Source organism: Chiloscyllium punctatum, chromosome 22, assembly GCF_047496795.1.
Source record: "Chiloscyllium punctatum isolate Juve2018m chromosome 22, sChiPun1.3, whole genome shotgun sequence".
NCBI classification, from domain to species: Eukaryota; Metazoa; Chordata; class Chondrichthyes; order Orectolobiformes; family Hemiscylliidae; genus Chiloscyllium; species Chiloscyllium punctatum.
The window spans coordinates 44,792,972-44,805,110 of NC_092760.1; the positions used below are offsets into that span (position 1 = coordinate 44,792,972).

Genomic DNA, 12,139 nt, shown 5'->3' on the forward strand with positions numbered 1-12,139 from the left:
CTTATTCTCCAGAACATTTGGAAAGAGAACCATATGTCTGAGCAAAACTGAAGACAGCATTTATAATCTATGAAATCGAAGCAAATGATAAGAAACAATACTGACAGTTGCAGAGATAGTGAAGCAATGTCTGAAATTGATGAGACATTCTTTGGTGTTTAAATCAACCCGTATAATGGATGATGATTCAACAGCAGATCTAAAAGAATACCATTTAAAGCCTGAAGGGTTTTCAGGAGAAACACATGTGATGTCTGGACAGGATATATAAAATATTGGTTAGGCCACAGATGGAATACTGTTTGCAGTTTTGGTAACCTCACTATCAGAGGATGTGATTGCACTGGAGAGAGTGTAGAGGAGATTTGCCAGGATGTTACCCAGGATAAAAAGTCTCAGTTGTGAGGAGAAACTGGATAGGCTGGGTTTGTTTTCCTTTGAGCAGAGGAGGCTGAGGGGGGATCTGCTTGAGGCATTCAAAATTATGAAGGCAAAGACAGAGTAAGGCATGATAATCTCTTCCCCATGACAGACATGTCTGAGGCCAGAGGGCATGAGTTTAACGTGAGGAGTAAGTGATTTAGAAGAGATGTGAAAATAAAAAAAATTCTTGCAGTAGTTGGTAAACAAATGGATTATGCTGCCTGAGAGGATGGTGGAAGCAGGTCCTCTCACAACATTTAACAAGCATCTGGATGAGCACTTTAAATGCCAGGGCAGAGTAGGCTATGGACCAAGTGCAGGTAAATGGGATTAGTATAGTTTGATGTTTGCTGGTTAGCTTAGACGTGGTGGGCTGAATGGCCTGTTGTTATGCTGTGTGGCTCCATGATTCTTTTTCTCCCAGTGAATTTGGTTAATTCTTTGTCATCAGTTGTACTCACTAGAAAACATGCTATGAACAGTTGCTACTTCCTTTCTAGTAAAAGCTGTTGCATTGTGTGTCAATTAAGTTCATGAAAATATTATAAAATAATATTCTGCAACCCATGGTCGATCCATTCTACATTGATGTAGAAATGTTAAAAATGAATAGTCGAGAGAATTGTTCTCCCCAAGGGCAGGCAGTAGTCTGAGCTGCTATCTACAAGATCTGTACGGCATTCTTTATTGATATCAGTCAATAAATAATGGCCCATATACTGCACAGGGATTGGCCCACAATCCAGCCTGGTCTGAGGGAATTGAGGCAAATCAATGTACAAGTGCCAGAAGTGATGCTACTAAATGAACCATTTCCCCAGATTTTAACTCTTAGCTTGAAGAGGGTAGGCACAAGAGCTACTCCGGAGATATGGGTAAGAAGATGAAGCACACCCACATGACCTGACCATTTCAGATTTCGCCATTCATAATTTTAAAAAAGTTGTGTGATTGAACAACAAGTGATGATGCACTTAGTCTGAGAGATATTTGGAAAATAGTCAGGAAAGAAATCATCTGAATTCAATAAATAGTATCAGTCATCCACCAATGACTTATTGTACTTACATAACCTCCATTCTCTTGCATCACTGGGTCCCGTGGTTGAATCTGATGAAGTAAGGGTATGTGTTTAGGTTCAATCCCTGTGATAGAAGATGGTCCATGGTCCCTTGTGTCAATATGGGCTTCTTTCATCTGCATGATGAAAATGTGTTAAATATTTGACTTAATTTGAGCTCATTTATTCACAATAGCTTACAATTTAGTCAACTGTCTAGATTAGCCCAAGAGATGAAGACCATTATGAATAATTTTTAGTTATAAACTTTCTCCCTAGCAGGTTTAAATTTGAAAAAAAAGTCATACTGATCAACCCCATAATACAATGCTTCAATTAAATGCACATGCATCAAGTCTTGTATGCATTTGTTCTGTGTGATTTGATCAGGAACATAAAATCACAGGAATATGTAGGACCAGAAGAGATCTTCTGATTGAACCAGCCACTCCCAAAGGCATACTGAAAATCTGAAATGAAAACAAAAAAATAGTTGGAAATGTTTAGCAGGTCAGGCAGTTTTTCTGTGGAGAAAGTTAGCTTCCAGCAAAGGTCATGGACCTGGCTAGTTACCCTTATCTGTCTCCACTGATGTAACCGTAACTCCTGATCATTTCCATTAATTTCTGCTTTTATTTTCTGCCAGTTCCAAAGAATCAAAATTCGATGCATTATTTCAGCTTTTCATCGCCAACATCCTTTATTTTCAGTTAAGCATCCTGACCTGCACCTGCAGAGTCTGTTCAGTCCCCTCACTCTGATGTAGTTAAATCCTTACCTTGACTTTGTTACCTTGCTTCTACTCAATTTCAACCCATATTTCTCCATTATTATAAGAACATAAGACCATCACATATAGGAGCAGAGTTAGGCTGTTCAGTCTAATGAGTCAGCTCTACCATTCAAACATGGCTGGTATGTTTGTCAAATTCACCCTCTTCTCCTGCCTTTTCCCCATAACCCTCAATCCCCTTACGAATCAAGAACCTATCTATCTCTGTCTTAAATATACTCAATGACTTGGCCTCCACCGCTTTCTGCGGCACTGGTTCCACAGATTCACCACCCTCTGACTAAAGAAATTCCTCTTCATCTCAGTTTGAAAGAGTCGTCCCTTCAACCTAAGGCTGTTTTCTCAGGTCCTAGTCTCCCCCCTACTAGTGGCAACATCTTCTCCACATCAAGACCTCTCAGTGTTTTATACGTTTCAAAGAGATCATCCCTCATCCTTCTAAATTCCATCGAGTACAGATCCCCAGAATCATTCTTGTAAACCTCCTCCAAGGCCAGCATATTGTCCCTTGGATACAGTGCCCAATACTGCTCATAATATCCCAGATTTGGAATATCTGGTCAGATATACAGCCTCAGCAGTATGTCTCTACTCTTGCATTCTAGCTTCTATTTTACAACTTCTGACTTTGTATGATGAAATACAAAATACTTTAGTAAGATTAAACCATGGATGATTTTTTTCTCCAGTGCAAGTATTTCCACTTCTATAGCCTATCCTTATATTGAAGACATCTCATCACCAATGTGATATAGCTATCACAAATCTTAGGATGTCTCAACTGAAGTATAATACTAGATATCGGATTAAGATTGTATCCAAGACAAATACATCATTAGGCATCTTTTTTCTATCATTCTGAGATTGTTTCATTAACTAGGGAATGGAAGTGCAGATGAAATTTAAACAATTTAAACAAGTGCTCTCACTTTCTAGTAAGAACCTTGAAAAAAATCCTTAGATGATGCATATTCCCATGGTTATACTATTCTTTCCTTCTCTCTATTGATTACAGTTATTTGATGCATATTTTTGGAGTGAATATGAGAAAGGCTGAATTTAAATCAAAGAACTTTAGTCAGTTTTTCCCTCTAACACAGATGATAACTAGATTAAATGGAATAATTTGAATTTTCTTGACTGTTATTTTTCCTTATGAAGTTAATAAATTCTACTTGCAGAGATTAATTGAGCAAAGTGCGGCAAACTTATCACAGAATGTCATATCAAAGGATTTGCAGCCTGTGGGTGCCTTTATGCTGACGGTCTCTGCTGTATGCCCCTAAGCTCTTACCAGTCTTAAAGCGTGAACTCTTTAGAAGGCAAGAAATGAAAGGCTCAATAATACAAGAAAACCATCTATGAGCCTTCCTGAGACTCACTTCCAGCAGAAAAATCTGAGCAAATCTTTTAATCACTGTGGATATGTGTATTGCACTTCAATGTGTTCAGCCAGCAATGTATTAAAATGTGCAGCCATCAAAATGATATTCTGTTTAGCTTTAATATTCCTTTACATGGTGGCGTTGAAACTCAGAGACCAGTTTTGCAATGCAACTGCAGATTGTAGGAGAAGGTAGCAAATTTGATTTCACATACACAAGGTATGTTCAACAATTACCATGCTTTCAAGGTCAGTCTAACTCCACATTCCTCCAGTATGTATGAAACCTTGTACCTGGAAGTTGGTATGGTGAGAAATTACATGTCAACAGCTCTACTAGGACTGCTATTAAAATGTAAAGGAGATGTATGACAGATTATTAGTACATACATTATGGACGCAAAGATGGTTCACCTATTAAAAAGGGAATGAATATGTAAAAATTATCTTTCTGCTTTTCCAAAAACAATCTGAGGTAAGAAAATGACTGTCAAAACCAATGACAACCAAAACAAGTATGAAGGTAGAAAACAGAAAAGCCACAGACAAGTGATGAAGTGTGTTGTGAGCAAATATCCTATTTGATAGGCTGTGCATTGAATATGCTCTACATGAGATGGCTGCAAGAATGTTGCTCTGTTCACCACGTGAAGGAACCCTTCCTGGAGGATATCAAGAGCAACTCTCCTGAAAGGCAGCCAGCGTCACACTGTGTGCAACACTCAAAAGGTCTGGGAAGATGCAAAAAATGGCAGAAGCTGCCAGGTTAAGACCATCTCCTGTTGCATTTAAAACAAGCACATTCTGCAAAGCAATTCCTGTCAACCTGTTGCTCTTATACAGCTGAATTGTGCTAAGCACTCATACAATTTTACTGGTGCTGTAACACTGACTGAAATAACTCCACAGAGGCAGGTATCCCGTTATCAAGTCACTCTTTACTAACCCGTGCATAGTCCTTGTCACTGATCCAGCTCGCTCAGAGCCAACTCTCACACTAAACAGGACCTCTGACAGGGCTGCTTTTCATCTGTCAGCCAAAACACCCTGATTGACCCAGATTAACAGTCCAATTAAGGGAACCCATTGTTTGAGGCCCACTTGGCTGACTTTGTTACAATCACTGCACTAACCATACATAGACACCCTCCAAGTGCATCAGTATAAGTTATAGTTTGCAACTGAAATTTTTGACCCACTTTCCTTTGTGGGTGAATCTAACTGTATGACAATTGGTTATTGCTGACCTATAAAATGATTCCAGCTTAGCAAAAACCTGTTGTTATGTCCAGCTTCCAACTTATGATAGCTGAAACCTAAATCATTGATTGCAGGATGAATTGGCATAAAATAGTAAGGAATGTATTGGAGGAGGTCTCTGAAATTATAAGCTTTCTACTCTAGGCAACCACGAAAACGTTAAATAAGTAATGAACTTGATTGGAAAGCATAAGTTAGAATGAGCAAACAAACATTTGTTTCCTCTCTGTTAATAACCCCATTTAGTGTTCTTTCGAGATCTTGCAGTGCAATGGTTAGATTGAATCAGAAATTCTGTATTCAAGTATTTTGCATCAGTGGTTACTGTGGATAAGGTCATGGAAGATACAGAATGTCAGGACATAGATGGTGACACCTTGAAAACTGTCCATATTACAGAGGAGGAGATGCTGGATGTCTTGAAAGGTAGATAAATCCCCAGAACTCTGTGGGAAGCTAGGAAAGTAATTGTTGGGCCACTTGCTGAGATGTTTGTTATCATCGATAGTAACAGGTGAGGTGCTGGAAAACTGGAGGTTGACTAACAATGTACCACTATTTAAGAAAGGTGGTAAGGACAAGCCAGGGAACTATAGACCAGTCAGCCTGGTGTCAGTGGTGGGCAAGTCGTTGGAGGGAATCCTGAGGGACAGATTTTACATATATTTAGAAAAGCAAAGACTGATTAGGTACAATCAACATGGCTTTGTGCATGGGAAATCATGTCTCACAAACTCGATTGAGTTTCTTGAAGTAACAAAGAAGATTGATGAGGGCAGAGCAGCAGTGGATGTAATCTATATGGACTTTAGTGAGGCTTTTGACAAGGTTCCCCATGGGAGACAGTTTAGCAAGGTTAGATCTCATGGAATACAGGAAAACTAGCCATTTGGATACAGAACTGGCTCAAAGGTAGAAGACAGAGGGTGGTGGTGGAGGGTTGTTTTTCGACTGGAGGCCTGTGACCAGTGGAGTGCCACAAGGATCGGTGCTGGGTCCATTAGTTTTCATCATGTATATGAAATATTTGGATGTGAACATGGGAGGTATAGTTAGTAAGTTTGCAGATGACACCAAAATTGGAGGTGTAGTGGATAGTGAAAAAGGTTACCTCAGAGTACAATGGGATCTTGATCAGATGGGCCAATGGGCTGAGAAGTGCCAGATGGAGTTTAATTTAGATAAATGCAAGGTGCTGCATTTCGGGAAAGCAAATCTTAACAGGACTTATATACTTAATTGTAAGGTCCTAGGGAGTATTGCTGAACAAAGAGATCTTGGAATGCAGGTTCATATTTCCTTGAAAGTAGAGTCACAGGTAGATAGGATAGTGAAGAAGGCAATTGGTAAGCTTTCCTTTATTGGTCAGAGCATTGCGTATAAGAGTTGGGGGGTTATGTTGCAGCTGTATAGGATGTTGGTTAGGCAACTTTTGGAATATTGCTCGCAATTCTGGTCTCCTTCCTGTTGGAGGGATGTTGTGAAACCTGGAAGGGTTCAGAAAAGATTTGCAAGAATGTTGCCAGGGTTGGAGGATTTGAGCTGTAGGGAGAGGCTGAATAGGCTGGGGCCGTCTTCCCTGGTGCGTCAGATGCTGAGGGATGATCTTATAGAGGTTTACAAAATCATGAGGGTCATGGTAATATATTAAAGAGAGATTTGCTAAATAACAGGAGACAGAAAGCCAGCATAGATGGGTAGTTTTCAGGTTAGTAAACTTTAACTAGTGAAGTATCACAGGAATTAATGCTAGGATCTCAATTATTTAGAATTCATATTTGTGTGAATGAATAGACTGTCCATATTTCAACCAATTTGCTGACAACACCAAACAATAGAGGAAAGCAAAGTGTGTGGGAGGTACAAAGACTTTGAAAGGGATGTAGATCGGTTCGGTGAGTCAGCAAAAAAATGACATGTGGAGTATTATGTGAGAAAATGAGAGGTTGACCCATTTTGTGGAAAGAATAATTAAAGCAAGATATTCTTTAAATGGTGAAAGACTGCAGAATGCTGCAGTACCAAGGGACCCAAATGTTCATGCACATGAATCACAAGAAGTGCACATTCACAATTAGGGAGGCAAATGGATTATTGATACTTATTGCAAGGATTATGTAGTATAAAAGTGGGGAAGCTTTGATACATCTGAATAAGGAACTGATGAGACCTTGAGTGCTGTGTACAGTTTGATCTTGCTATATTGGAAGCAGTTCAGAGAAGGTTCACAAAGCAGGTGAATGAGAAAAGGTTGAACAGGGTGAGCCTTAGTACTTAGTGGCACTTAGAAGAATGAGAAGTGATCTTATGGAAGCATATAAGATCGTGAATGGCCCTGACTGGTTAGGCTCTGAGAAGGCATGTTTCCTTGGGTAGAATCAGGAATCTATACTAGGGACATAATTTAAAAATAAGTGGTCTCCCATCTGGGACAGAAATGAGGAGGAATTGCTTCTCTCAATAATTTGTTGCACTTTAGAATTCTTTGCTACAAATATAAAGTGGTGCCGCAAGCATTGAATATATCTAGTAAAACAGGTATTGTCTCCAAGGGAATCAAGGGTTGTAGATCAGACAGGAAAGTGAAGCTCAAGCCACAAATGGATCAACCATTATTTTACTGAAAATTTCCTTTGATTCTCACAATACGAGAATGACAATATCACAAACTGTGCAAAGTGTCTCTGAAAAGGAAGCAGTTGGAGCATCCATCCTAGTTCTACATTTATGTCCTTACACTGATGTCCTTGCTTCCTTTCAAACTTACTCTGAATAATTTAATTGAATCCATATAAATGGGTTCAGTTTTGATACCAACCAACTCCAGGTCAGGTTTAATGTACTAAATGTGGAGTAGAATTCTTCCTCACAACAACATTGTACATCAGCTCCAAACTTCAGCAAGGAGCTTCTTATGTCCCAGCGTCACTTGCTTTTATTCCCCACAGTGACCATTTTCAGTTTGTAAACAATCCTGAAATGTCAAAAATTTCATGCTAGATTGGGATTATTTACTTTTGTTAATGAATTTTACATTACACATAATGAATCTTACAACTTCTGTCTGTGAATTTCACCGCGTTTGAACTCAGGCTTCCTGAATAAAAGGGCACAGCTTAATCCATTATAAAACCAGGCTCCATAGCTCATAACTTTAATCCTCTTAACTATTTTCTTACATCTTTGAGGTATGGAAAGTTCAGTGGCTTTTTCCGCATAAATCCACTGCCAATGGAATGCAACTTGTGAGGAAAGTCTTCTTTGCCATTCGGGCGATCATACTTCACAAAGTCCTTCTTGGTTATTGAATTATAGTTATCTCGTAAAAGCTGCCTAAAGATAAAAATGCAAAGATTTATATTAAATATAACGAGTTTTCATCTTCATCCTTTCATATCACTCCTCCATCCTCTGAAGGGAGTTGGTCATTCCATAATTATTTGTAACTATTCACGACTGAAACCCAATCTTATTGTCATCTATTCCCGACATAAATGCACTTTGAACAGCATGGGAATTATATGTAGAAGCAGGGGCTGGAGAGGGAATTCTTAATCTCCCCAGGCCCTCCTGTATTTCCTACAGAACACCCAACTCCACTCAACTAGAGTGGCACTGAGGGCAAGGCATTCTGCCAAAAACTGGTTTGCTGTACAAGTCAGTGAGAGAGAGGATTGAGAGTCTTTGGAACTCTCTTCACGAAAAGATAGTGGAAGCAGAGTCTGTGATTATATTTAAGGCAGAGGTGGATACACTCTTGGTAAGCAAGGGGGTGAAAGTTCATCAGGGATAGGCAGCAATGTAGATTACATTAAGATCTCCACAATCTTATTAAAAGGGGGAGCAGGCTGATTGGACTGATGACTCACTCCTACTCTTTGCTCTGATGTGGGTTTTGTAATGTAACTTAAGACCTTCCAGATTTTTATGGTTCAGTATTGCACGAGACTTGTTTTCATGTGGGTTTTGGAACAGAGTCACTGATTTTCATCCTTTCCACATGGTTCCCATCACAGCCCTACCAGTACCTCCCCCTCTCAGCAACTTGCCCTTCATCCCCACCATTCACTCACTCCCTCCCACCACTTGACCCCTACCCCAAACAACAATCTGAAGACTTTCTTCTCTGATGCTTGGAAGAAAGACAAATGCATACAACAATTGATATTCATCTTCTTCTGACTTCCAGAATGGTGTTGGAGCCCATTCTTAGGTACGTCTGTACATTGGGGATGGAGTAATACCAGTTGACTCCACTATCTGTTGACTCATGTGTTCAGGCCATGTGGAAACCCAAAAAAAAACAAAGTATGCCAGCGGATAACTTACTTATCCTTTGTACTATTGTTTATTTCTTTCAATTTCCAGTTTTAGTCAGGGATGGTGAACAAATTCTGGCTTTACCAGGGACACTCACATCCCTTGCACAAACCCTAAGTAATGAGGAATGCATAGGGCTCTTATGGCACAGTGTCATTCTTCAACGTCCGAATGCAACTCCTGCCCGATTCAGAGGTGTGTAATGACACCCCTGAACAGGGTGATTAGAAATCATCTTCAAAGAAAACAAAGGAAAAGTGGTATCAACATCAAAAATAATGGTCACTTTCATTTTTCTTCTTAAAGGGGTCATTTCATGTCAGCAGCCTGTTTGTCCCTTGCACTCTCAGCTCAGCACTGCTGCATGGCTGCACAACTATGTAGCTTGGAAGGAATATCGATCACAGGAACCTATCTCTTTTCCCAGTTTTGCAGATGGGAAATTAATCATCTCTAGACATAAAACAAATTTACAAACTGCTTCTTTATTTGGTCAATCTTCTGATATTTTGTAAAAGAGGAAAAGTGAAACAAGTTCAGAGCAAGATGTGAGCACTGGCCAAGAGACTTATCACTGTGAAAATGCCTGAGAAATTGTGACATTATTTGCAGAAGTGACATACACTACGCTGCCTCAGTTTAATAAACACCCGTTGTGAATTATGAGGCGGCCATTTATTTAGTAGCACTATGTCTGTCACAGACAAATAAATACACAATTTGGAAGGAGCAACAGGAATAAAGAGTATTGATCTAACGGTAAGATTCTTGGTAGGATAGATGAACAGGGAGATCTCAGAGAGATCTCGGTGTCCATGTACATAGATCCCTGAAAGTTGCCACCCAGGTTGACAGTGATGTTAAGAAGGCATACGGTGCGTTAGCTTTTATTTGTAGAGGGATCGAGTTCCGGAGCCATGATGTCATACTGCAGTTGTACGAAACTCTGGTAAGGCAGCACTTGGAGTATTGGGTACAGTTCTTGTCACAGCATTATAGGGAGGATGTGGAAGCTTTGGAAAGGGTTCAGAGGAAATTTACCAGGATGTTGCCTGGTCTGGATAGAAGGTCTTATGAGGAAAGGCTGAAGGACCTGAGGCTGTTTTTCTTAGAGAGAAAAAGTTTGAGAGGTGATTTAATTGAGATATATAAAGATAATCAGAGGGTTAGATAGGGTGGACAGTGAGAGCCTTTTTCCTCGGATGGTGATGGCTAGCACAAGCGGAGATAGCTTTAAATTGAGGGGTGATAGATGTCAGAGGTAGTTTCTTTAGTCAGAAAATTGTAGGGGCATAGAACGGCATACCTACAACAGTAGTAGACTTGCCAACTATAAGGGCATTTAAATGGTCATTGGATAAACATATGGATGAAAATGGAATAGTGTAGGATAGATAGGCTCCAGATTGGTTCCACAGGTCAGCGCAAGATCGAGGGCTGAACATTGCGCTGCAATGTTCTATGTTCTATACCATTAATTAAGCAAAACAGCTAATTTGTTGTAATCCTAATTTGTTATTATGGAACAAGTTAGATCCCAGATTGAAGTCTGGCTTGGTAGATCATATCATTTTATAAATTTATGAATTGGGCTTTCACTGAAATAAATACTGCAGATTTGGTTTAAACAATAAAATAGGAGTTTATTACACAAACAAAATAAAGATAAATTAGAATTAGAATGACCAAGTGATTTAAATACAACACAATGTGTTTGAAACAGTAAAAATATAATCTCATCTATTCCAACATTATCAAAATGCCACAGCAAGCACTAGATTGCTTATTTATCACATTTATAGATTAAACTTAGCTGTTTCCTCTAATGCCCAGTATTGACAGTATGGTAGTCTCCTTCTTGATGAGCCACACAATTGAGCTTTGAATAATTCCCCCAAAGACTTCTACCCAAAGACTTTTCTTCTATACTTTCAACTAAAACCATTAAACTAAGCTAACCTATTTCTTAACTAGTCTAAACTAATTTCTTTCTCTAGGAGAAGCTGCTTCATACATCTAACTTAAACCAGGATATCTATAAACTAAATCCAAAAGCTTTCCCCCAAGCAAAACAAAAACAGAAACTCCCCCTAAGCAGCACGGTGTCACAGTGGTTAGTACTGCTACCTCACAGCACCAGAGACCTGGGTTCAATTCCTGCCTCAGGTGACTGTGTGGCGTTTTCACATTCTCCCCTTGTCTACGTGGGTTTCCTCCCACAGTCCAGAAATGTGCAGGTTAGGTGAATTGCCCGTATTGTTAGGTGGAGGGGAATGGGTATGGGTGGGTTGCGCTTCAGTGGGTCAGTGTGGACTTGTTAGGCCAAAGAGCCTGTTTCCACACTGTAAATAATCTAACCTTAACACAAGATAGTGTTTACTCTGTCTGCTCATAAAACTTCTCCAATGTAAACAAATTTCCATGATCACTCCAAAGATACCACTCATACCAGTATTTGTTTTTAAAAACGGTTCCAGACATACTGACAAATTACTCATTTAACATCTCCCCCCCCCCCCCATAGATACAGTTGAATACCCACTTGCCACTAGTTTAAAATCTAAACACTAAACCTAAAATCTAAAATTAAAGATATTAAAGTACATAGAAATTACACACCATACATTATAATCATCAAACTGGACGGCTTGGGGAGTCTGTTGTGCAACTGAGTTAAAGGTACATGTGTTGGTAATAGGAACATTCTTAACAGAATGAAGAGAGCAAGAGATTCATATTATCTTTGAGGAAACATTTCCTTGTTATTAAATAGTAACACTGCATATTAGTCTCTGCTGAACTTCACCAATCAAACCTGTGCCCCTCCACTAACCTGTTTATATTCTCCTACACTGTCTTTGCACTCTTTTTTACATTCCCCATAATGTGCCATCACACC

General features: G+C 39.4%; 1 protein-coding gene across 4 annotated transcripts in view; it reads right to left on the reverse strand.

Annotated features, from left to right (window-relative positions):
* Window positions 1-12,139, reverse strand: part of saxo4 (stabilizer of axonemal microtubules 4) — a 183,919-nt gene that overhangs the window by 104,110 nt on the left and 67,670 nt on the right. For all 4 annotated transcript variants that reach the window (XM_072592192.1, XM_072592194.1, XM_072592195.1 and 1 more), the window contains 2 exons: window positions 8,100-8,253; window positions 1,492-1,620 (listed from right to left, as the gene is read on the reverse strand). In XM_072592192.1, coding sequence (XP_072448293.1) covers window positions 1,492-1,620; window positions 8,100-8,253 — 283 coding nt within the window. The remainder of the gene's footprint in view (window positions 1-1,491; window positions 1,621-8,099; window positions 8,254-12,139) is intronic.